Genomic DNA, 26,744 nt, shown 5'->3' with positions numbered 1-26,744 from the left:
TGGATATGTTATCTAAAGGTCTTTGTGAATGACCTGCTATTGAGGTAAGAGGGATGATAGGTGAAGAACCAACGGTGACTCAAATTATGAAACATTGGTTAATTGCTCTTGGTTGTACCATCACAAACAAAGAATACCAGAGGAAAAAGAGAAATAAATGTAACGGGGAATTGATGAATTTGGGTTTATGCATGTCTTGATTACTAATATTGTCATTTACAGATACAGAAGACCTTAGGCAAACATATTTCCTTTGACCCATGCCATTAATGACTTGAAATAAAACTGAATAATTCTATTTTATTTTCAGCAGCAGGGAGTACAGCAGACAGCCCCTCCTCAACAGACAGTGCAGTATTCACTTCCACAGACATCAGCCTCCGGTGAGGCCACTACTGCACAACCAGTCAGTCAGTCTCAAGCTCCACAGGTCTTGCCTCAAGTATCAGCTGGAAAACAGGTAAACTCTCAATTTCTAAATAGATGCTAAAAACGAATCCCCATATAACTTTTTTCATGGATAGGTTTCTATCTTCTCTAATGGTGAAATACCAAATTTGGTTATATTCACCCCAGAAATGAATTGACAGTTGTTCCTTTTGTTGCACATGCATTGGGTTAATATAAATAGGTACGTACTGACAGCATTCACAATCCAAAAATGTTTAACTTTTAGGTTTATTAGTCTAAAGTCCGTTTGACAGGTATGTGAACTGGTGGTTTAAATTACAGTGCTTTGGTAACTGAACCTGAACATTTTCTAGAACTGCATCAACTATATCTAACATTCTGGGTTTACAGCTATGCTGTATTTTTCGTGTAGACTTATGCATTGTTTCCTCCTCCATTGCCCACTGACAGTAAGTCATAAAAACCCCTTATATGGAATGGTGTTTGTTCTAAGTTGTCCTTCTTATCACTTGGAAAGTGCCCTTTGAAGGTATATTCTATTGAATGACCTTTTTTTAACTTTAACGTTGGGACCTGTCCTTGTATTTTGGCACAGTGTATTGTTTCTGTCGTATTTCAGACAGATACTGTAATTGTAAAATGCACCATTATTTTATGTAGCCAAGTACTGACACACCATTAATTGCAAGATATATCTCAGTTTCACAAATGTTAAAATGACCAGGTGGTAGAGAGGGATGATTGCATCCTAGAATCAGTGAAATACAATACTTTCATACCTACTTTCATGGCCAGTGTTAGGCTTCAGAATTGTAGAAGCAACATGGATTGGAATCTAATTCCAGGGAGAAGGAATTCATTTGAATTCCAGTAACTATTATAATAGCAGTCATAGATTTAGTGACAACAAACATGCCAAAGGATTAGGGTATGTGAACTATATCTAAATAAATCTGTAAAAAACAAAAAAAAACCCTTTGCCTATGGAAGTGTCCTCTTTTTATTGTTAAATAATGAAGTATGAGCAAAATTTTCTACAACAGATTTGAAACAGCCAGTCTGTCAGCCTCTTTGTCTCCTATTATCCTTTCCCTTTTCTTGTGTGGCAAATTAACTTACACTAATGTATGCAGGGTTTTGGGGTTTTTTTTTTTCCTTCTTTTTGGCTAATACATAAATCTTGCTTTTGGCAGCCTTGCTTTTTTTTTTTTTAAAGTCTGTCTGTTTTGTTTTTCTTTACCTTCCCAGCTTCCAGTTTCTCAGCCAGTACCAACTATCCAAGGCGAACCTCAGATCCCAGTTGCGACACAACCCTCAGTTGTTCCAGTCCACTCTGGTGCTCATTTCCTCCCTATGGGACAGCCACTCTCTACTTCCTTACTCCCTCAGTACCCCGTCTCTCAGATTCCCATATCAACTCCTCATGTGTCTGCGACTCAGACAGGTTTCTCATCCCTTCCCATTACGATGGCAGCTGGCATTAATCAGCCTCTGCTCACCTTGGCTTCATCTGCTACAGCAGCTGGGATCCCAGGGGGACCAACTGTGGTTCCTAGTCAGCTTCCAACCCTTCTGCAGCCTGTGACTCAGCTGCCAAGTCAGGTTCACCCACAACTTCTGCAACCAGCAGTTCAGTCCATGGGAATACCAGCTAACCTTGGACAACCTGCTGAGGTTCCACTTCCCTCTGGAGATGTTCTATACCAGGTATTGTGTTGGCTAGCAAAAAGGAGGGCACCAGAGGGTTTGGTTCTAATAGTAGACCATCAAGGACTTGAAACCTAACAGTTGAATATCAGAATAACTAGCAATAACAAAGGTGTAGCTGATATTAACTAGAGAAGCTAATAGAGTAAAATTCAGAGAAAAGATAGGGAAATGATGTTTGATGATTCATTTCCATTTCTCTCAAGACAGTTCTTAGAGAAAGATGGTTCTGTTCTCTCTATTTGATGTAAGCTGACTGAATGGTAGCTATGGCTAATAATATATCAGGGTACTCTTTTTTATAGGTAGAGTAAATAGAGTAGCCAACGTGGTACCAATAAAAAGCTTCAGATTATCCTGTTATATGACTAGAATAACTGATACCTTGAAGAGTTTTTGCATTCTCCCACTTAAGATTACCTAGAAAGTTGATATTTTTCTAAAAAGAATTATGTTTGGGGACGCCTGGGTGGCTCAGTCATTAAGTGTCTGCCTTCAGCTCAGGTCATGCCCCACATCAGGCTCCCCGCTCCCTCTGCCCCTCCCCCTGCTTGTGTTCCCTCTCTCACTGTGTCTCTCTCTGTCAAATAAATAAATAAAATCTTTAAGAAAAAAAAAAAACTATGTTTGTTCCTCCTGTTTAATGTCCAGGAGGAGAAAACCCAGCAATTTATAGTTGTAGAGTACTGTCCCCTAAATTGAAACCAGTCTACCATTTCAAGAATCATGTTTAAATCTTCTTTAAATTATTAGAGATTGGGCTGCTACTATTCTTTGCTGTATGCTTTCTTTTTTTGTTGGGGTTTTGGGGGTTTTTTTTTTTTTGGTGTTTTGTTTGGTTTGTTTGTTGGGTTTTTTTATGCATGTCTTACTGTTTTGCTAATTTGATGACCCAACCTGCACTAACTCACCTTCCTCATTTCTGTCACAGGGCTTTCCACCTCGACTGCCACCACAATACCCAGGAGATTCAAATATTGCTCCCTCTTCCAGCGTGGCTTCTATTTGCATCCCTTCTACAGTCCTATCCCCTCCCATGCCGACAGAAGCACTGGCTACACCGGGTTACTTTCCTACAGTGGTGCAGCCTTTTGTGGAATCAAACCTTTTGGTTTCTGTGGGCAGTATAGGAGGACAGGTTCAAGTGTCCCAGCCAGCAGTGAGTTTAGCACAAGCCCCCACTACATCCTCCCAGCAAGCAGCTCTGGAGGTAAATGGAATAACTGCATGTTTATATATAAAACATATATACACATGGGATAATTTGACTAAGAAAAAACATAGGTTCCCCTGTTTTAGAACTCAGTTGGACTATTTTCAAACTAACTTCTAAATGACTTTTTCTTCCAGCAGAATGAAATGCCAATGTGGGGGCCTTGTTGCCACTGGCTGTTCTGTTGGGAAGTGAGTGTGCCTTGGAGAAGATTAACCCTATTAGCACTTCACTTCTCTAGCTAGTACTTTAGCCATTATTCTTGTCCTTTCACAAAGTCTTGCCATTGTCAGTCATAAAAGTATTTTATCCTGCTGTGCTCCCAGTAATCATTTTTGCCCTACTAGGAGAAAGATCTGAATCATCTTTGCACTTTGCTCTGCCTGCCCTGTTGCACACTTCTAGGAAGATGCTGGCTGCATGCAAGTTGTACTTTCTCACTACCTAGCAGCTATGTCGGCTAATGTCACACCATGCAGTCTGTACCAGAGACTTAGTTTTAGAAACTTCCTTTGGAATTTTAAGACCACTGTCTCTAGATGCTGAATACTGAGAATTACTAGTAAATTTAGTGCTTCTAGGACTTAGACGGGGGGGATAAGGAAAAAAAAAAGTAGCTTATTGGAGATAATGAATAATAAAATGTATTACTGCCAAGATTTGCATTATTCTTTCTCTTTACAGAGTACTCAGGGAGTCTCTCAAGTTGCCCCTCCAGAGCCAGTTCCAGTGGCACAGGCACAGCCTACCACTTTGGTCTCTTCTATAGATAGGTATGTAAAAGTAAAATTTTCCTTCCTTGCCTGGGAGGTAGGATGATCTAAAACTTCAAAATATTAAACCTTTAAACACTTAACTTTTTTTTTTTTCAAAGTGCACATTCAGATGTTGCTTCAGGAATGAGTGATGGCAATGAGAATGTCCCATCGTCCAGTGGAAGGCATGAAGGGAGAACTGCAAAACGGCATTATCGAAAATCTGTAAGAAGTCGCTCTCGTCATGAAAAGACTTCGCGTCCAAAATTAAGAATTTTGAATGTAAGTTTTACTAATTTCTGGGTTTCATATTGTTACTTAATATCATTTAAATATTTCTAAGTTTCAGGTGTATTGATGGAAGTTTGAAATTTTCTAATCACCCAATAATATTGGTAAATTCCATATTTTTATAGTAAGGCATTATTTACCTTTTAGAAAAAGAGTTTTAATTTGTAGAACAGAGACTTTACATTCCTTCCAGACCCTTCAGTGGAAGATGAGGAAGTAGCACAAGGGCTGGTATTTTCTTAATGTTTTCTTGTACCAGTTTAAGAGGTAAAGTACCAACAAGTCTTTAAGTGGTAACATCAGGCTTAAGTTCAAGTGATAATCTGCATTCTTTTCTCAAATTCAGTAACAGCATTGAATATGGCTTCTGCAATATTAAGTACCTTTTCTTTTTCTTTTTAGGTTTCAAATAAAGGAGACCGGGTAGTAGAATGTCAGTTAGAGACTCATAATCGGAAAATGGTTACATTCAAATTCGATTTAGATGGTGACAATCCTGAGGAGATAGCAACAATTATGGTATGTCTGCATTTGAAGCTCCAGATTTTGCTTTAGTACTTTTTCAGTATCCACTGCCCTAAGAAAATGTGCAGTATTTTGTAATCTCTTTTGACAGTTATGTATTTATTTCAACGTGAATATAATTAGCACACCAAACGTGATTTAGAGATATTTTTGTCTAGGACATGTCTAACTCTAGGTATTGAAGAACTAACTTACATAGCAAGTAAATAATGATACAGGTGGTATGCAGATAGGACAAAAGTCATGAATAAGTGGCAACTGGAATGACTTAAAACATGAGTAACACTGTACTAATCAGACTGACATCACATTTCTTCTGCAGGTGAACAATGACTTTATTCTAGCAATGGAGAGAGAGTCATTTGTGGATCAAGTACGAGAAATTATTGAAAAAGCTGATGAAATGCTCAGTGAGGATGTCAGTGTGGAACCAGAGGGTGACCAGGGATTGGAGAGTCTGCAGGGAAAGGATGACTATGGCTTTGCAGGTTCTCAAGTAAGTTCACCATTCCCATAGAGAAGCTTTGTTTATTTAAAATAATGCTGTGGTGTTAAATCTGCCATGCACAATGGTCAGTGATACTACATTATATCTATGACTAAGATTATCAAACATTTATGTTCTCTCTGCATGTGGCCATTTGCTTTGCCCAATCTTTAAGATTGTGTTTGAGAATGAATTTGATCACTTTTGTTTGTTGTAGAAATTGGAAGGAGAGTTCAAACAACCAATTCCTGCATCTTCCATGCCACAGCAAATAGGTGAATTTCTTTTCTTCCCATGTTTGCTTTTACCTTTGACCTAAGAAGTTGTATGTATACTAATAATGAAATCTTGAAACCTCATGTTGGTGACAATATATAAATAATGTAATTAAGTGGTTTCTTTTTAACCAGGCATTCCTACCAGTTCTTTAACTCAAGTTGTTCATTCTGCTGGAAGACGGTTTATAGTGAGTCCTGTGCCAGAAAGTCGATTACGAGAATCAAAAGTTTTCACTAGTGAAATATCAGATACAGGTAAGGAATTGCTTCTACCACAAACTTCTATTAATCCTACAGTATCTCTGCTACCTTGGAAGGTTGGTTATCAAGCAGTAGTTCAAATGATGACATAGACAATAAAGAAGAGTAGAAAGTTAAGATTATAAACAATAGACAAACATATGGGGGAGGAAAATAGATGATGAATAGAGAGGATTAAAAGACAAGAGCCAGAGAGGAGAATGTACTAGATGCAGCCTGTGTAATAGATACTGTGTCCATACAGTAGTATGTGTTTGTTTCTCCATTTAGGATTATTGTAGATGCTTTGTGGTGACTTGTTTTTCCTTTTTTCCTCTTTATTAAATTTTTTTGCCCCTAGAAATAGATCTTCATACAAGCTAACTTACTTTGATCAAACTGCTCTTTTACTTTGCTGTTTTAGAGCCTGTCATTTCCTTAGAAGTTTTAAACCTTGTTGGTATGTGGCAATGTTGGTAATCGCAATATAGATTGTTAGGACAGTTTTGAATCCACCCTTTTAAAATGGACGGTTCTGAATTTTGTGTTTTCCTTTGCAGTTGCTGCCTCTACTTCTCACGGCGCTGGAATGAACTTGTCTCACTCTGCTTCATCCCTTAGCCTACAGCAGGCTTTTTCTGAACTTAGACATGCCCAAATGACAGAAGGGCCCAACACGGCACCTCCCAACTTCAGTCATACAGGACCAACATTTCCAGTAGTCCCTCCTTCCATGAGTAGCATTGTTGGAGTCCCAACCACAGCAGCAGCCACACCTTCAGTATCAGTCCCTGCAACTAGCAGCCCTCTTACTGACATTTCCACATCAGTAATTCAGTCTGAGATTCCAGTGCCCACTGAAACAGGGATTGGTGGAGTTGCCACCTGCACAGGTGTGATGCCCTCAAGTGGTCTCCCTGTCCCACCTGTATCTGAATCACCAATATTTCCCACTGTGGTTTCGAGCATCACAGTACCTACAGTTGTCTCGATATCAGCAACATCCCAGCCAGTTCAGGCTCCCACATCTGGGAGCGCTGTTTCTAACATAGGCACTTTGCCCTCTATACCAGTTGCAACAACTTTAGCCCCTGCAGTGGGCAGTGCCGCTGCCCCGGGTGCTAAGCCCCCACCTGTACTGTCGCAGCAGGTGGCAGGCAGTACTACCAGCGCAGCCACATTAGCCTCTGTTCCTGTCACCACTCCGTTCCCAAGCTTAGCTTCACAGCCGTCTCTTCAGCTTAGCAGTAGCACCTCTGCTCCGACTCTAGCTGAAACAGTGGTGGTTAGTGCACACTCACTAGATAAAACATCTCATAGTAGTACAACTGGATTGGCTTTGTCCCTCTCTGCATCATCGTCTTCCTCCCCTGGAGCAGGATTATCTAGTTCCATTTCTCAGCCTGGTGGGATACATCCTTTGATCACCCCATCAGCTATAGCTTCTACTCCTGCCCTTCCTCAAGCAGTAGGACCTACTTCTACACCTTTATTACCCCAAGTACCTAGTGTCCTACCCTTGGTACAGCCTGTTGCCAGTGTGCCTGCCGTGCAGCAGACACTAATTCATAGTCAGCCTCAGCCAGCTTTACTTCCCAACCAGCCCCACACTCACTGCCCTGAAATAGATGCCGACTCACAGCCCAAAGCTCCTGGAATTGATGACATAAAGACTCTAGAGGAAAAGCTGCGGTCTCTCTTTAGTGAACACAGCTCATCTGGAGCCCAACATGCGTCTGTCTCACTGGAGACTTCACTGGTAGTAGAGACCACTGTCACACCAGGCATCCCAACCACTGCTGTTGCACCAAGCAAGCTCATGACTTCCACTACAAGTACATGCTTACCACCGACCAGTTTGCCATTGGGTACAACTGGTTTGTCAGTTATGCCAGTGGTCCCACCTGGGCAGGTTTCTACCCCAGTCAGCTATGTGTCAGCCCCAGTCAGTGTGACACCAGGAGTGAAAGCTGGAACTGCTCCATCGAAGCCACCTTTAACTAAAGCTCCAGTAAGATTCTTGTTTTGAAATAATTTGATAAATATGATCATTCTTCCCCCCACACCCATAAGTGCATTTTTTCAACTCAACCTTGCAAATTAGAAATGTAGTTATAAAGACAGCCTGGCCTGTATTAGACATTCAGTATTTATTAAATAAATTGAAAATGATTTTAGGATATATGTACATTGAACACAAGATACTTTTTTTTTTTTGAAATATGGTAGGATTTGGGGATTAATTATACTGCCTGGTTTTCTAAGGATGTATAATAGGTACAATACAGACATTTCTTCCTAACTGGTACCAGCTAAAGAAATCTGTCTCTCAAAAAGAAGCTGAATGCTTCTGCTAGCAATTATACATAGTGATAGCAGTTCACAGCCTTTGTTTCAGTGAGAATGAAGCAGAAGCAAATTTTCTGCTTTGCTTAGATTCCACAGATACACAATTTGGGGTTTATAAAAAATTGGAAGTTGGCGATGAATTTCATACAGAGGAAAAAAGAATCTAATCCTAGGAATAAAATAACTAAAATATGTTTTCTTATTCTGCTGTGGTGGATTTCCTCTCATTCTGCCATCTTCAGTCTCCCTGATCTGCTCCAAATAACAAGATTGTGTTTTTTCTACTATATTCTGTGCTTCACTCATCTTTCTGCTTTGCCACTGACTGTAAAATTCTTTTTATAGTAGGGTAATAATAGAGGCTGTGTACAAATTGTTTACTAGTAATAGTATCCTGATGACTTTTGTTATCAGACTTGACCTTTGGTTATTTCTGAACTGTATTGTTTTCTCAGAAAAGTGTTTGTTTTAGGAAAAGCCTGATGATACTATGCCAAAACAGTGGCTCAAGAATACTGGACTATGCCTTTCAATGTCCTTAAAGCCTTTGATTCTCTTTTCCCTAGGGAATAACCTTTTACTAAATTTTACTATTCATTTTATTGGTATGCAGTAGTAACCCCTACAACACCATCATGGTTATATTGTCCTTTATTTAAGATAGATACCAGAATATAAGCTAGGTGACAAGCATGTCTTAACTATAGATATATTTTACTCTTACGTTTCTACATTGGAATTAATTGATTTGCTCTCCAGTATGCAGTCTTTACTCTTAGTGTCTCATGGACTTGAATTTCCCTTCATTGTCTGTAGGTGCTGCCAGTGGGTACTGAACTTCCAGCTGGTACTCCACCCAGCGAGCAGCTGCCACCTTTTCCAGGACCTTCACTAACTCAGGTGCCCTGCCCCAAGACTTGGCAGATTTCTTTTTGTACCCCTACTTTTCTTTCACAAAGCTTATTTAAATTCTCCATTGCATGATCTTGGCTTCTGGCTCCTCTTTGGTTTTGACTTAGTAACAACTTTCTTTTAAAAGAGTATAGGTAATTATCCAGGCCCTATTTAAAGTAAGAAGCTTCATAGTTCTTTTGTTTATAATATTGCTTCAAGTCATCTAGAAAACATTTGATATTAATACTTTTTCATATTTTATGAAGGAAGAAAATGGCAAGGTTTACATTTTACCAGACAAATATAATTCTTCTCATTCACAGTTTTGTGGAGTGAAATTGCATCTAAGGACTGAGATTAGGTTCTAGACTACTCTGGAAATAAAAACTTACAAGTAATCAAAATTAACTTTGAAAGTCCCTTAAGAAAAGATACCACACTGATAACTGATAATGCTCCTTTTCTGTGAGTTCAACCAGTTTTTTCTTGAATGTTTGACATTTCTTTCATTGACAACCTAATAAAGTAATTGGCTTATGTATAGGTGGATATAAGGGTCATGCTTCATGAAAAATACATATTATATTTTTCAGTACAAAACCCACACAGCTCAATTAACATGACAGGAACTGAGACCAGTGACATGAATATTAATTTCCTATCTCATACTCAGTTCTGATCATTGGGTAGAACTGCCTGCAATATTTAAATTATCATTTCCCTTTCCCACCCTACTCCACCACCCCACACATTTAGTTGAATTCCCATAAGGAAAGTATGTACTATGAATTCATTGTAACGCTGAAAAAGCTTCTGCCCTGAGACAGAGTAGTAAACATTGAAACTAAATCAGTGATTTATTTTAAAATTGTATCTAAGGAAAACATGATAAATTTCTAACTTGAGAAGTCTGACTTTATCCCTCCTTATGTAATCCTAGATGTACAGTAGAACAAACTTAAAGAACTTGCCAGAATAAAGTAGTAACTCCAAAGAGAACTCAAACCATCAGCCACTAAATTTTGGAAAAAATACATTGTGAAATTCTGTAAATTAGGGGTTTTACACCTATTTTCTCATTAAAAACATACATTGAGACTCCTGAGGGGGCTCAAATGTGACACAAAAGAGCAAATAAGATGGGGGAGGGGGTGGTGAGGGTAAGTGGATAATGCCTGCATATAGGGGGAGGAAGATAAAACTGCAGAAGAATAGATTGATAGAAGCCAAGATAGATGTGGAATTACAGTCTGTGTCAAAGGTAAAAAGTTAACGGCCTTGGGGTGGATGGTCGTAAGACGTGGTTAACAGGATGGAATGTCCAAACCTCCAGTTCCTTCTTGCTGCAATCTGTAGGGTGTAAGAAGTATAGATTATTAAGACTTAAAGAAATACGGGGTGCCTAGGTGGCTCAGTCGTTAAACGTCTGCCTTCAGCTCAGGTCATGGCCCCAGGGTCCTGGGATCGAGCCCCACATCGGGCTCCCTGCTCAGCGGGGAGTCTGCTTCTCCCTCTCCCACTCCCCTGGCTTGTGTTCCCTCTCTCACGGTGTCTCTGTCAAATAAATAAATTAAATTAAATAAAAAGACTTAAATACCCCTTGATAGTGACAGGATATATTAATGCCATTCATAAAGACGTTCTCAGAAAGATGTACCAAACTGAAAGGAAAATAGGGGAACATGTGATAGAATTAATCTATTGATAGATCTTGATACATTTATCAGAATTTTTTTTTTAAGATTTATTTGAGAGAGGGAGGCAGAGAGAGTGACAGAAATAACAAGAGAGAACACAAACAGGGAGGAGAGGGAGAAGCAGACTGCCTGCTGAGCAGGGAGCTGACATGGGGCTCCATCATCCCTGGACCCTGGGATCATGACCTGAGCCAAAGGCAGATGCCTAACTGACTGAGCCACCCAGGCATCCCTATCAGAATGTTTTTAAAGAGAGGACAAATAGAAACTTTTCTTACCAGTTTAAGTAACATCAAACATAGAAGGTAAGAAGACTTCAAAACTATAAAAACATAAATGTAACTGAATTTCTCTTAGGCTTGGGAAACTGACATAAATCATTTAAGCAATATAAATTAAATTACCATATTGAGTTTTCTATTCAGTGACTAGATAATATGTTGTGTCAGTCTAAAGCATCAAACAGTATTTGTATATAGATTGCCTATATATAGTGGCTCTGACTGTGCCAAAGACCTGTATTTATTGTGCTTGTTTTCATTCAGTCCCAGCAGCCTCTGGAAGATCTTGATGCTCAATTGAGAAGAACACTTAGTCCAGAGACTATTACGCTGACACCCACAGTTGGTGTAAGTTTTGAAAATCTTGACGACATCTTTGCATAATCCTAATATATTATATTTCTAGAGCATACTGTAACCTATTAATACCATTAACCACTTACAGAGTTAAAAGTATTAAAAAAAAAAAGTATTAATTCAGAGTCTTTGCTTGTTCCAGCAAACAAAAATGAGGCAGATGAATGTAAGATTAACAACTGACCCAGTGGTGTGATTGTGGAAAAGATTTTATTTATTTGAAAGATACTTTTCTTGTCTTACCTCTGGCTAGAATTATACCATAGATCAATCCTATGGATTTTGCATTTATGCTTTGGAGGAGCTGTACTTTTTCTTTTTTCTTTCTTTTTTTTTTTTTTTAAGATTTCATTTATTTGACAGAGATACAGTGAGAGAGGGAACACAAGCAGGGGGAGTGGGAGAGGGAGAAGCAGGCTCCCTGCTGAGCAGGGAGCCCGATGCAGGGTTCGATCCCAGGACCCTGGGATCATGACCCGAGCCGAAGGCAGATGCTTTTAACGATTGAGCCACCCAGGCACCCTGGAAGCTGTACTTTAAGTTAAAAGTTTTAACTTCTTCCTTTTAAGCTTGTGACACAATGTTCTGATTAAAACTGTTTTTCTTTGGGGGCGCCTGGGTGGCTCAGTCGTTAAGGGCCCGCCTTTAGTTCAGGTCATGATCCCAGGGTCCTGGGATCGAGCCCCGCATCGGGCTCCCTGCTCAGCTGGGAGCCTGCTTCTCCCTCTGCCTGCCGCTCCCCCTGCTTGTGTTCCCTCTCTCGCTGTGTCTCTCTCTCTGTCAAATAAATAAATAAAATCTTAAATATATATATATTTTTTTTTCTATGAATATCCAAGTTAAACACTAAGTATCCCATGAGAAAAAAGAAAACGATATAGAAACAACTCTGAATTTCTTCCTTTTAAAAATCTTTTTTTAGGGGCGCCTGGGTGGCTCACATGGTTAAGCGTCTGCCTTCAGCTCAGGTCATGATCCCAGGGTCCTGGGATCGAGCCCCGCGTCAAGTTCCCTGTTTGGTGGGGAGCCTCCTTCTCCCTCTCCCTCTACTGTTCCCCCTGCTTGTGCTCTCTTGCTCTCTCCATCAAATAAATAAATAAAATCTTTAATTAAAAAAAAAATCTTTTTTTTACATGAGACTTCTTTTTAGGCTGAAAAGAAAAAAAAGAAAACTCCCTTGGACGTAAGTGTTTCTTCACATATACTATATTTCTTTTGCCCTTTATAAAGACCAGAGGAAAGGCAGCATGGCAAAAGTTTAAAGAGTGACTGAAGCTAAAGATTTTATGTTATCTGTGTATGTTTTGCAGCCTGTGTCCGTGGTGGCTCCAACAGCAGTTACAGAAGCAGGAGCACAGCCTCAGAAGGACGGTGAGAAGCATCCTTCTTCTTATGTTTCCATTTCCAGTCCTCTCTATAATCAATCATAGGGATTACTATTTCAAAGACTTTCTTAAGAATGTAGGTGGTTTTGAGATAGTTTTAAAAAACATTTTTATATTATTTCGTAACTGAGGAGCATCAATACTAATATCTAGACCATGTCATACTAGCAAATTAATGAATCTTTTATATTGTTTTTGTTTGTTTGTTTTCAAGGGGGGCATGCAAAGGGTAATGATAGTTTCTTGGAATAAGACCCTTTGTTATTAGCTGGGCCAGATCCTTGCTAAGAGAGATAGGAAATTGAGGCAGGCATACTTAAAAAAGTTAATTTACCTTAACCTCTTGGCTTTGTGACACTAGGTAGAGATAGAGATAGTCTTAAATAACATGGATGGTAGAAATACAAATGTAAAATTTAATCAGTTTAAGCATTTTTATCTATTTCTGGAGTCTTTAGAATTGGCATGTTCATATGTATATTCTCTTTAGGCATATTTCCAGCTTAATTTTGTAAAAATAACCCATACCAACAATTTAAAATTTTCATGAGCATGCACTAGGTCATAAGCTCATATCAGTGACTTCTTTTCTAAAGTTTTATTGTGAATCTCTTTTCATGACATCGCCAGTCCCCCAGAAACTAGGAAATTTAAAGCTTTTATTTTCTGTCACCTTTTCCCTTGGAACCATTTATATTCAAAAGTGGAAATAATTCAGTGGGAGCTGTACTTATTCAGTGTAATTTTGTAGAGCACTTGCTTAATATTTTTCCTTTTTATATAGTTTATTCATTCTCCTCACTATCACCTACATAGATATATTTCCGTGTATAACTGTTAGTAAGATTTACCTGGAATGCTCAGCTTTCTTTCTTCCTTAAATTCTAAATTTCACTTCAAACGTCTCTAAATTATTTTCAAGACAATTATATTCTGAATTAGCTCTCTCATTTTAAAAGAAGTGACTTGAAATCATCAGTGGAACAGACCAAAAAAGTCTAGAAATGGACAAACTGTAAGAGAATGTAGAATATGAAAAAGGTGGGCTTTCAACCAAAATAAATTCCAAATGGATCAAAGATAGAAAATGATACTGTAAAACAGTACTGTAACAAAACAAAGAAGGAATCTTTTTCTTTTTCTTCTCCTTTTTCTTTTTTTTAACTGTCTAGAGCAGGGTCAACAAACTTTCTATAAAAGGCTAAGTATATGTTTCAGGCTTTGCTGGCTGTATAGTCTCTGTCGCAATTACTCGAATCTCCTATTGTAGCCCAAAAGCAGCATAGACGATACATGAATGAATGAGTTTTGCTCTGTAGTCTAACAATATTTATTTACAGAAACAAGCTATGGGCTGAATTTGGTCCATGATCATAATTTGCTGATCCCTGATGCAGAGAATGGTATTATTACTACATTTAATACTCAGCCCAGAAGCAGTAATAGATTCAAAATTTTCTGCATGGAAAAAATGCCATCAGGTCCAAAGATAATAAAAAACTGGGTTGGGGGGGTGTATTCATATCACAAAAAAGACTAGTAAGTGATAGTATTTCTTACCTCTCACTGGTAAATTCAGAAGTTTAATAGCCACTAGTGACTTGATACAACCTCTTTGGAGATCAATTTAGTAATGTCTATCAAAGTTTTAAATGGGTAAGATTCAGCATGTCCGTTTTTAGGTATTTATTCCACAGATCTATAAGAAAGTATTTGTTAGAGCACTTTTGTAATAGCAAGTTCTGAAAACTTAAATGTCCATCAGCAGAAGTCTGCTTAAAATATGGTACATTTGCATACATACAGTAGGCAGACAAACCTAAAACACTATGCAGCCATTTAAAAGAATGAGACAACGATGTGGAATTCTGTCCAAGATATATTGTTAAAATATCAAAATCCGTGTTGTATAAAACACAACTTACTAGTTGTGTAAAATAAAATGCTGGCATATATCTACATTATGTCCAGGAAAAAAACCTCAAACGGTTGTCCCTAGAGAGGAGTACCTAGGTGACTTTAAAGTTGCTCAAAACTACGTATCAGTGATTCTGACACCTGTACTTGTTCTAGGATTTTGCCTAAGTATTACCTAAACCAATTGGTCATAGTGATTTTCATTTAAAAATGGGTCTTTAGTATTCTAGGTAAAATCTCATCCTTTCTCTTCGTTTACTTATCTCTATCTTTGAGTTAAAGAATGAGTAATTGAATTCTTATGCCTGTTAACCATAGTTTTTGTAGTATCTCTTCTGTTGTCCTTGCCTCAAACAGTTTTCCTCACCTGATACATAGTTTTATTTTGCTGTATTTCTAGCCAAAGAGAAAGGAAGCTAACTAAAAAGAGATACTAATTTAAGTTCTTTTTCTCCTCCATGTACTTGTTTCAGTTTCTCATATCGTAGAAGGTCTTGTCCTAGCAACTAGTTCAGGAACTGGTGTTTTCAAGATGGGACGATTTCAGGTAAGACAACCACTTTTCCTTGCCTTGATTTCCTCTTTGGGTGGATAGGTATATAATAAAATTATTACTTAACTTTGGGACATAATTGCCAATTTAATGATATATCTCTTTTGTATAGCTCTTTATTATTTTCCCCTCTTAAAAATAATACATGCAAAAAAAAAAAATACATGCTGGGGTCCTTGCCTGGCTCAGTTGGAAGAGCGTGTGCCTCAGTCTCGGGGTCATGAGTTCGAGCCCCATGTTTGGGGAAGAGATTACTAAAAATAAGTAAATAAGTAAACTTTAAAAAATAATAATATATGCCAATTAAAGAAAATATAGAATACTTAGTATAGTAGAGAAACAGGAAATTATCTGCCCATCCCCCCACCTCCCTTCCCCAGCCAGGATTACTTTTTAGGGTGTGTGTTTCCTTCCATTCCTTTTTCTGTGCACATGTGTGTATCTGCAGTTGACCCTGCTTCTTCTCTGAATGATATTTTGTGGCTTTTCCCTCCATCTTTTATTAGTCATCAGGTTGTTTCTGATTTTTCCAACATAGTAAAGTAACAGGAAACATTTTTGTATATAAAAACACTTTCCATGTTTAGGATAATTTTTTAGGATTAATTTCTGAAGTGAAAGTACTGACTGAGCATCAGGTGACACCATATCATTATATTTTCCCAGCTGGTCCAACTAGTGAAATTTTTTTTTTTTTAATTGCTTTCACAACTGCTTTCCAGTTATTCTCAGGATAGCACTGGGAGTTGGGGATAGTAGTGGATCCTCCTTATAGTCCCATTTGGTGTGTTGATTCTTGAAGCTTAGTTGGCATTTGTAGTTTTCATATTCACAGGCAACTTTCAAGATTCTATTCCCTGTTGTTATTTATATTTCCACAAAGATGTAAATCTAAGTCCTGTGTATAACATGAGATATGGAAGTAAATCATTTAGTGAGCTTAGCCAGCTGCTGAGAAACTGTATATCTAATCTGTACATCTCAGTACAGATTTGTTGTTTTCTATAATGCTATTCCATTTATTTTCACAGTGAAGATGGAGGGACTTATGTAAAGACATACTTTCCATACGTAAAGACTTATGTAAAGACATCCCAGCCTATTCACTGGAAAATAAAGTAATTTACTTTTTTAAGCTTTTATTTTTTTAGGTAATCTCTACACCCAGTGTGGGGCTTGAACTCAGAACCCCGAGATCAGGAGTCACATGCTCTACTGACTAAGCCAGCTAGATACCCCTCAATTTTTTTTAAGGGCCATTTTAAAAAATTGAGTATTGGAGACTTTGTTTTTTCATCTCAGTTTGGTCTCTATCAGGTTTCAGTTGCAATGGATGATGTCCAAAAAGAGGGTAAAAATAAGTCAGAAGATACAAAGTCTGTTCATTTTGAATCCAGTACTTCAGAGTCCTCAGTGCTGTCAAGTAGTAGTCCAGAAAGTACCCTGGTGAAGACAGAGCCTAATGGGATAACCATCCATGACATCTCATCAGATATGCCAGATAGTGCCCGCAAAACTCCTGCATCAGAAGCAAAGTCAGAAACTGGGCAGCCTACCAAGGTAGGACGTTTTCAGGTGACAACTACAGCAGACAAAGTAAGTCGTTTCTCTGTATCAAGAACTGAAGACAAGATCACTGAGGCAAAGAAAGAGGGACCAACAGCATCTCCCCCTTTTATGGATTTGGAACAAGGTGTTCTTCCTGCTATGATACCAAAGAAAGAAAAGCCTGAACTGTCAGAGCCTTCACATCTGAATGGGCCATCTTCTGACTTGGAGGCCGCCTTCCTTAGCAGGGATGTGGATGATGGTTCAGGTAGCCCACATTCCCCACATCAGCTGAGCTCGAAGAGCCTGCCTATCCAGAATCTAAGTCAAAGCCTTAGTAATTCATTCAACTCCTCTTACATGAGTAGTGACAATGAGTCAGATATTGAAGATGAAGATTTAAAATTAGAGCTGCGAAGACTACGAGAAAAGTAAGTATATTTTCTTCTGTAAAAGAATAATGGCAGGGCGCCTGGGTGGCTCAGTTGGTTAAGCGACTGCCTTCGGCTCAGGTCGTGATCCCAGGGTCCTGGGATCGAGTCCCATATCAGGCTCCCTGCTCAGCAGGGAGTCTGCTTCTCCCTCTGACCCTCTTCCCTCTCATGCTCTCTATCTCTCATTCTCTCTCTCTCAAATAAATAAATAAAATCTTTAAAAAAAAAATAATGGCAGAACTGTGTTAAGACCTAGCTCCTGGTGCCTAGATTAGTTTTCTCTTCACTACAATATGCTTGTATCTCATTGCTTTTAAAGAGAGGGTGATATGCAAAAGCTAGTTATCTGAATGTAGTCATTTGGTCTCTTATATTTATAAGGACCCATAGCATTTCTACTTCTAGAACTTCTTTACCTTTTGTTATTGTTGTTTTTGTTAATAGCACTTTTTTCATTATTAATCTAATTTATTTACTAGTCTACCAAATGGATCCAGTAATGGCACTGGGATGTAGGTTATGTTGGCAGGTTTAATAGGTCATATTTGATAAACTGGATCAAAGTAGCAATTCAGTACTCCTGTGTATAGCCTCCAAAGTCAGGAAACCTTTTCTCCTAACACATTGTCAACTTATTTGTTGCTGTTTAGGAACTTGTTGGAATTTGGCTTGGGTAATGGAGGCCAACAATATGAGATGACAAACTAGAATTTCAAGGCAGTAGAAATTAGGTTAAGTATATTGGGGGGTGGAATTCATGAGTAATTACTTGAATGGGGGTTAAAGAATATGTTATTAAATCTTATGTGAACAAAAGTGGTTATAATGTTTTTGAATTATGTTTGGTTATCTTTCATAGGCATCTTAAAGAAATTCAAGACTTGCAGAGTCGCCAGAAGCATGAAATTGAATCTTTGTATACCAAACTGGGAAAGGTTCCCCCCGCTGTCATTATTCCCCCAGCTGCCCCCCTTTCAGGGAGAAGAAGGCGACCCACTAAAAGCAAAGGCAGCAAATCCAGTCGCAGCAGTTCCTTGGGGAATAAAAGCCCCCAGCTTTCAGGTAAAAAGCCATGGACCAGGTCAGCCTTGGCTGTCCCAGCTTTTGTTTCTGTCTCCAACTCTTTATGTAACCTATTAAATATTTGTTGTTTTTGTTAAATTTCAGAGGAGTTTGACTTTCCTAATATTCTTGCTTCCTTGACTTTTACACTCCCCCTGTTTATAGTATCTTTTTGTTGCGTCTGTGAAAGTAGACTGGATGAGTACAGTGGCTCATTCCATTGTGATCCATATTACTGTCTACTAGTAGCCATTTATGGTTGTCCTTAAAGATAAACAATTTAGGGGCGCCTGGGTGGCTCAGTCGTTAAGCGTCTGCCTTCGGCTCAGGTCATGATCCCGGGGTCCTGGGATCGAGCCCCGCATCGGGCTCCCTGCTCCGCGGGAAGCCTGCTTCTCCCTCTCCCGCTCCCCCTGCTTGTGTTCCCTCTCTCACTATGTCTCTCTCTGTCAAATAAATATAAAATATTAAAAAAAAAAAGATAAACAATTTAGCATTACCTGGTTACTCATATAACTCACATTTCACCAAAATCACAGGCAAATGAAAGAAAATACACTGTTCTTTGTTTAGTAAAGTTGAGGTAGATTTTTCCTTTCAATGAATGAATTACTCATAATTGTGGCTAGGATGAATGTAAATTTCATATATGTCTTAGGTGGTAATTTTCTTGATTAAAGTTACTTCATTTATGTATATTGAAGTAAAGAACTTGCTAGTGGTTGTAATAAAAAAAAAAGTTAAGTCATAATATCTTGTAACTATCTTGTAACAAAACTACAGTTTGTCTACCCTTCAGTGAAATTATGATGTTAACAGATAATTAGTTGAAAAGTGAAAAAGCCTGAAATAAGTTTGTACCTCTCTTTGCTCTCCAGGTCTAATATAAATATGTTGGAAAGCAGTTGTAAACTTCTTAGCAGCTTTGCATTTTCCTGGAAGCTTTCAGAAACCCAAACCTCTTCTCTAGCACATTAGAACCAATTCAGTAGTGGCAATGTGATTATAAGGGATATCAGCTAATTTAGATTCTGATCCCAACTTTGACATACTTTTTGAGTGACCTTCTGTTCCACCAATTAGTAGGGAACAGACACGTTTGTCAATTTCAAGACAGACGACTAGGAAATAAAAGCCATCTGCCACAAATAATTTTAAATATGCATTACTCTGTAGTCACTTGTGTCGGTTTTGACAACACTTCTGTATTTGATCTGACACATGCTTGGAAAAAAGACTAAGCAGAGACTGCCCCCCACCAAACCTGTTGATGTCGTGCTCCAACTCAGTGTTTTATAATAGTGTTTAGGAAAGCGATCATGGAATTCTCTCATACCCACTGAATGTTCTGCTCAGCTGAGAGTTATGAACCTTCTAGGTCATCTAAAGCTACCTATAGCCCTAGTGCCTGTCGATTCTCTTGTCATTCCTCACTTCCCCTCCCGTGAGAGAGGCCTTTGTTCTTTCATCAGTTATAGCTTCTGACTTAGTGGGACACATTGGAGGAATGAGAATAGTGCCTATTAAGGGCAACGGCATTCCTCATGCCATTTTATCTTTTGGCAGGTAACCTGTCTGGTCAGAGTGCCGCTTCAGTTTTGCACCCCCAGCAGACCCTCCACCCTCCTGGCAGCATCCCAGAGACTGGGCAGAATCAGCTATTACAGCCCCTTAAGCCATCTCCCTCCAGTGACAACCTCTATTCAGCCTTTACCAGTGATGGTGCCATTTCAGTACCAAGCCTTTCTGCTCCAGGTCAAGGTAAGCAATCAAAGCAACCATCATCTTCTAAAAACTGTAATATCTGTGGCAGAAGCCTGAAGAGTAACTGTTGTTAAGGTCAGTTGGAAAACCAGCTGACCAGAACATAGCCTGTCTGTTGTACCCTTACAGATCTTGAGCTGGCAGGGGAGGTTGGGTAATGATTAGATTAGGTGAACTCATTGCTCTTATCAGATGAAATCACTTTTTTCAAAGGATTACAGCAAAAAGTTGCATTTATGACTTATGGGAGGACTTTAACCAAATTAATGACTCATTTGGGATTTGGAACATACACTTTAATACTAGACTGAGATTTCCTGAACCAAAATCAAAGGAGTTTTAGCAGTTTCTGAACGCTAATACATTTTCTTAGCCAGTGCAGACTTTTTAAACTTTCAAGTATGGGAGCAGCATACTAAGATAAATAGCCCTACAACTCCATTATTTATCTGTATCTGCTTCCTAAATACAGTTTTATTTACTAATGATCATTCGAAACTTTCCTGTTGAGGGGGGAGCTGCTAGCAATAGTAGAACGACATTTGGAAGGATTTAGGTATCTGGGTGAAAAAGAGTAGGAGAAGATATAGGTAACTCGCTTAGGGGCTTTTGCCACAATATCACAGAAATCAAAGATTAGATCATCTCTTCACAAGGTGAATGTACTTGCTTGCTAGGAGTGCAGACTAGCTGGCATTATTCCCAATGGGAGGAGCTTCAGCATATGACAGAGGGAGGGAATTGAGACCTGATATTTCCTGTCCTAGATATCTGGCCTTTCCCTGGAAGCTTGTTCTTCTGTGTGCCATCTTAGCGCATTTCACCACTCCAGCCTCGAGTTTCTAACATCTTGTAGTTGTGTTCTGTCTCTTCTCTCTCTGTTCTTCCCTGTTTTCCCCCCTCTCACAGGCTGTGCGAAGTTTAACTGTGCATCTGAGCAGGTGACATTCAAACCTGGTGGCAGGAGGACCCGATTTCTGAGTACGCCCTGCTTGGCTCTTTGTGTGTAACACCTTTACTCCTTCCTCGTCCTTGTTTTTCTGCTGCTTGGATCTGATGTTTCATGCAGTCCATTTTCATTTGTCTCTTTGTATATCATCTCCTCGGTGGCTTGGCTGAATTACTGTTACCCTCAGAAGTTTGGGTCTCTATGTTAATTATGATAAAAGATATAGAGATAATAATAGGTTTCTATAAGCTTAAAAAAAAACTTTCTTGTAGAAGTGCTTCTTCATAGATCCGTGACAGAGTAGAAAAGGTGGTAATTCTGTAGAGACTGCTGGGTCATTTAGAATAAATGAAGACTGAAGTCCATAGTCACATCTGCCCCTTGCTCTGGCATTAGAAGTGACAGAGAGCATCTTGACCACTGATATACTTAGATCCTGGCAGTATTACACCCTATTTTTTTATTCTTTTTCCGAGTAGGTTGAAATCTTTTTTTCTTCTCAATTAAGCCTAACCATCTCTCAGTTGAAATGGTGCTAGAATCTCTTCATTGGATCCTTTCACTCCCCCACCCCCACCCTCTAACTCCACAAAATCGGTAGTTCAAAAAGGGTTTCCATATAGTTACTCTGATTAAGCATTTATTCTTTTAAGGACCAAAGCCCAGCACCTGCCAATGAAAATGGTCTTTTTAACATGATTGCTAGGATTTCCTAGCTCTCTTCTTAAAAGCAAGGTACAATAGCAAATCACCCAACTTTCTCAGCCTGTCCTCCCCAAAGGTAAAATGAAGATGATGCCTGTCTCCTAGGGCTGTTGCACAAATCAAATGAGATCATGTGCACAGACATGGGCAGCACTTGGGAAGCACACGTCATTTCCTTCTAAATCAGCCTGGCACATAGTAGGTAGTCAGTAAATGTATACTGAAATAAAAATTTAAAAAGCAAAAACAAGGCTAAGGTAGAAAACCTTTGTTACAGTTTGGTTAAAGATCTTCTCTGTTGAGGCCTCAAACTTCTGATGTGGTTATTGAAGTGCTTTTTAAATGCATGTGCAAAAAGGTCATCACTGTTTCTGAGTGTGGTCCAGAGGTCCTTGGGCCTCACGTATCACCAGTCCCGGACTACTGAACAAAAGACGTGGAAGGTGTTATCCAATTTGGTAGCTTTCCAAAGTATGTATGGTTTTTGGGTACTCAGATCGATAACTTTTCTGGTTAGACCAGGCTGGACCAGGCATGTTAGCACCTTGACACTTTTAAATAAGCATTTAATTTCTGTGTCCAGCTGGTAAGATGAAAAGACATTTAATAGTAAGAGGCAAGTGTTGTAAAGTAGGGGATGTAACATGTCAGGCCTATATTATTACAGCCTGAGATGTGTAAGAGGGAAGAAAGAGAACCAAGGCTTTGCATAATGTGAGAGATACACTTCAGATTAATTAATTAAATTCTCACACACTCTTAAAGGTAGGTGGTGGCACACTTGTAACATCAAATGAAAGTGGTTAGAAATATTAAATCTTATCACTTCCTTTTGGGTCTAAAAAGAAAGGCCCTACATCTGTTGAAGGCGCTTGAGTATATATCATATAAGCCTTGGTGAACAAATTGCAAGAGGCAGATTTAAAGCAAATATGGAAGGGAAAACAGGTACTTAACAGACGTGGGGTCTTTCTAGTTTTGGATGCATTATTCTGTGCCCTCAAAATAGATTATGGTTTGGAAGCACGGCTTGGCTTAATGCTTTATTTATGTTCAAAAGTTGCTCGTTTTCCACATACTTTTAAAGACTTCTGGAGGGGAAGGGGTTAGTGTGTATGTCTAGGATTTGGAAATATATTAGCCAATTTAAATTGACTCAGAACTGTAATGTGGTACTGTCAGTCTACTGGGGTAGAATTGCTAATGCATTTAATGGAGTGCTTTTTAACAACCCAGCAGGAGAAACAGAAAGTGGGACAGGGTCAGTGGAAAGACTGCTTGGGTATTTGAAATTCAAGCAGTAAGACCTGAGAGACTGGAGTTCCTCCCCCATCCCAGAACCGTAGTGCAGAGCATTATTCTTAGATACAAAGATTGGGTGTGGAAGCTCCGCTGTCAGCCAGGTACCTCCATCCATCAGACACCCATGTTAAGGCTAAGTAAGATACGTCCCATAGAACTTTACCTATGGCAGGGGCTCCCGGGTCCCACCAGTCTGTCTCTCTTTCTGCTTTCTCTTGCTGGGACTTTGTGTGCTGTTTGGAGATTCTAAATATTTTACACTGATGTTTCTTTATCTTTAACACGTTGCTCTCTCTTTGTGCTTCAGGGAAGATGGTGAAAAAAGTCTGTCCTTGCAACCAGCTCTGTAGTAATTATCTTTTCTTTCTCTTACTTTTGGTCCTTGACTGCAAAGCCTGTTATCCATGAGTTCTTGGAACCCTGAAGCTTCACAACATCCTCATTCCCAATTTTCATCTAGTTCTGCACCCTTTTCTAAGGTTTTTTAACATGCTTAATTGCTGACCACTGGCGGATTAAGAAATCACCTCATAGTCTGCTCTCATGTGATGACCCCCTGTGAGCTGGCTTTGTGACAATTATGGATTGATAATGCCCATAATATATAGAGAGATCAAGGATGCCTGGCTCTTTTGGGAAAGAGTCCTTTAGTCAGCAGATAATGTGCCAGCCACTGTTCCGCCCACTGGAAAATCGGCACTGATCCAAACATAGAAAAGTCCATATCCACGCATCATAGTGGGAGACATCTGCTGGATTGGTGAAGAGAGAAGCACTACTTTATAGAGTTGGCTTCTTAGACTGGTGGCTTCTCATTAAAGTGCAGACTGTTCAACTACCCAACCGGCCACCTAGAGGGTCAGTCAGAAAACTGACTAGTATTTGGGATACTAGGCAATGAGCTGTGACTCAGAGTAAGTTATTGTTACTAGGATCTGGTGGTGTGGTGTGTGTGGGAAATGTATTATGGCAGGAGGAAATTTAAAAATGGATTTTGGGTGGTAAAACATACACTACTTCTTAGAGCTTTGCAGCAGAACTGAGAACGGTTTCAAGGTTACTCATTATATTCTCTGGAAGGCAAGTAGCATTCTCAGAAATATCTGCATTACAGGTAGTGTTCTTAAACCATTTACCACTAAGATGGACTAAATGCACTGTCCATTCTCCTAGCTTTCATAGTCAAGTCAGCTTTTGCCAGGCGTTAATTTCTGGCCAGAGTGGGATGTGTTTATTTCCTTTAATGGGAAAGCCTGTTTTCAGAAGCCAGAATGAGAAGGGTAACTGTATGGTTGACCCCTCCCCCCATCATGGTGTATAAACCCCACTTCAGAATCCAGTAGTGTGTAAGACGGATTAAAATGAAAAATTAAATTTGGTTATAAAGGAGCTTCACGGCATCAGAGGTGACTAGAGAGGTGTGACTCTGAGCATGAGCTCTTTGTGAATAAGCACTGTTCACCTCTACTGCGCTTCTTGTATTTGGCTTTTAATAGTTCTGCTCACTTGTGATTGTTTCTGGTTTTCATTTTGATTGTCTCACTCATCATCAAGCTCACCAAGCAATTATTATTCAAACAGGAAAATAGTCCTCATGCATGTGATATGCTTGCTTTCTAGATTTTATCACTGTCACGACTGCCACCTCATTGCTTGTGCTTCCCCACCGTCTCTCTTGCTTTTCAAGGCAGGCTGTTCCTGTGCCTTTATCTTTTTCCACTTGGGTTTCCTGTACCGTAGGGAAACTTACTCTTCCCTTTACGCTGTATGTGCAGTAGCTATCCCCTTGTGGCTCCAGTGGGCACTAAGAAGTGAGCTAATACACACACTGCAGTAGATCCATGTCTTGCCTTGGTGGTAGGAAGCATGTGACCTTCCTCACTCTGCAGCTTCACCTCAGAATTAGCTATTACTCTAATACAGACATGTTTGTGTGTGCCGTTCCCAGGGCAGTGGGGTTTAAACTTGACTTGAGACCAGCAATGGATTATCAAGGGCTTGTAAATGGCAGAGTTGCTTCGGGCATGCTGCTGCGCTCTGGTGCTGCTTGGACCTGGAAAGCAGGAATATGTATGCATTTTTTTTAGCCCCCAGCATTACTTGGATATCTGAAGGCCTAGTGGCTCACAACTTACCTTAGTAGCTTTTATTTATTCTGCAGCAAATGTGAGATCTGGTAAGAAAGTGGGGGGTGAGGAAGAAAAACAAGATCATGACTTTTCTTTCCCTCTTCCCTAAAACTTGCCTCTTCGAATAATCTTCAGTGTGCCCTCCAGCAGAGCCGAAATCAGGCAGGACCCCTTCTTCCTTTCTCATCAAACCATAGAAATAGAATTCCTTCATCATAACCTCAAAGCTTCCTCCTTCCCTTTGCACTCCTACCTCTGCTGAATGTTCCTGTTGCTTCCACGTGCGAGTGCTTGCTCTTCTGGGAAGGAAGGGGAGGGGTGAGAATTCACGAACCAGTTGAAACTGAGGTCATCATCAGGAAAACCATGTCTTCCTGGAGTTGAACGGTTCAGGCACACCACAGAGAACCTTCCTCAGGAGTAATCTTGGTTCTTAACTCAGGCAATTGGGAGAGGTCAAAGCCTTCATTCCTCCCGAGTTTATGTTTATGAATTTGTGTGTATGAGTCCAGGTGAAAAAGGTTTTTGAACAGAGCATGCTATCTCTCCTCTTGCCTCTTTCTGTTAAAGAATGGCTGAAGACTGTGGCATAGCATCCACATGGTTTGGGAACCCCATCTTTTCCTGGGCCAAGCAATCTACCTTTGCATTCCTTTAACTCCTGCTTTTAACCCTGCTTCAGGGCTCAAGAAATCCTCTTCTTTTGCCCTGCATTCTGCAGCATTCTAGAGCCTCATTGACCTTAGCGCACCTCCCTCATCAATGTGGTGCTGGGAGTAGGGTACTAAAAGTAAGTTTCAGTACTCTAAGATACCATGTGAATGGGCTGAAAGAGGTCCCTGCCCGTTTGTGCCTACTATCATCCAGAGTTATTTAGCCTCATCTGCCACAACTCCTGAAGAGAGTCTGTTTTCATTACCCTGTTATGTTATGCCAGAACATGTGGCTAAACAAACCCTTGGACCCTTCCCCTCTCGCATGCCTTCCCAGCTTATCCTCTCCTCATTCAGTGGCTTGCCATTCATCATCCTGTGAAGTTTTCCCTCTTCCTGACGTTCTAACCCAAGCTTCTTTTAATGGTTGTATTCTGTTGCTTCCTCTAATTCTAGGGACCAGTAGCACAAACACCGTTGGGGGAGCAGTGAACAGCCAAGCCGCCCAAGCTCAGCCTCCTGCCATGACGTCCAGCAGGAAGGGCACGTTCACAGATGACCTGCACAAGCTGGTAGACAATTGGGCCCGAGATGCCATGAATCTTTCCGGCAGGAGAGGAAGCAAAGGACACATGAATTACGAGGCAAGTCTTCCCTTTTTGTCATTTTCCTAATCTAGCAGAGTATCGCTTAGCACACATCTGAAGCAGAAGTGGTATCAACTACCTAGCTAGTGCTTAGCCTTTCATGCTGTAGCCTTCTGTAGCAACCCAGTTACCCTTGTCTTTGAATCCCTAGCTCCCTCTTTGTCAACTCAGTTTTTTCTCCCCTTTTCTCTTAACGCCCTGAATTGTATAC

General features: G+C 39.7%; 1 protein-coding gene across 4 annotated transcripts in view; it reads left to right on the top strand.

Annotated features, from left to right (window-relative positions):
- The window catches only part of WNK1 (WNK lysine deficient protein kinase 1), a 150,703-nt gene that overhangs the window by 120,741 nt on the left and 3,218 nt on the right, over nucleotides 1-26,744 (top strand). Inside the window, exons 10-27 of one of the 4 annotated variants that reach the window (XM_025851925.2) lie at nucleotides 311-460; nucleotides 1,660-2,118; nucleotides 3,050-3,328; nucleotides 4,016-4,104; nucleotides 4,206-4,368; nucleotides 4,780-4,896; nucleotides 5,225-5,398; nucleotides 5,607-5,664; nucleotides 5,800-5,922; nucleotides 6,468-7,918; nucleotides 9,073-9,156; nucleotides 11,393-11,476; nucleotides 12,796-12,856; nucleotides 15,261-15,334; nucleotides 16,658-17,319; nucleotides 18,182-18,384; nucleotides 19,951-20,145; nucleotides 26,343-26,530. In XM_025851925.2, the coding sequence (XP_025707710.1) occupies nucleotides 311-460; nucleotides 1,660-2,118; nucleotides 3,050-3,328; nucleotides 4,016-4,104; nucleotides 4,206-4,368; nucleotides 4,780-4,896; nucleotides 5,225-5,398; nucleotides 5,607-5,664; nucleotides 5,800-5,922; nucleotides 6,468-7,918; nucleotides 9,073-9,156; nucleotides 11,393-11,476; nucleotides 12,796-12,856; nucleotides 15,261-15,334; nucleotides 16,658-17,319; nucleotides 18,182-18,384; nucleotides 19,951-20,145; nucleotides 26,343-26,530 (4,614 nt within the window). The remainder of the gene's footprint in view (nucleotides 1-310; nucleotides 461-1,659; nucleotides 2,119-3,049; nucleotides 3,329-4,015; nucleotides 4,105-4,205; nucleotides 4,369-4,779; nucleotides 4,897-5,224; nucleotides 5,399-5,606; nucleotides 5,665-5,799; nucleotides 5,923-6,467; nucleotides 7,919-9,072; nucleotides 9,157-11,392; nucleotides 11,477-12,795; nucleotides 12,857-15,260; nucleotides 15,335-16,657; nucleotides 17,320-18,181; nucleotides 18,385-19,950; nucleotides 20,146-26,342; nucleotides 26,531-26,744) is intronic. The other 3 variants (XM_025851934.2, XM_025851933.2, XM_025851932.2) reach the window with 3 other exon arrangements.

The sequence above is a fragment of the Callorhinus ursinus genome, unplaced genomic scaffold (genome assembly GCF_003265705.2).
Source record: "Callorhinus ursinus isolate GAN/ISIS: 27379988/994484 unplaced genomic scaffold, GSC_fseal_2.0 scaffold74, whole genome shotgun sequence".
Lineage (NCBI taxonomy): Eukaryota > Metazoa > Chordata > Mammalia > Carnivora > Otariidae > Callorhinus > Callorhinus ursinus.
This window is presented reverse-complemented; position numbering and strand designations above follow the sequence as displayed.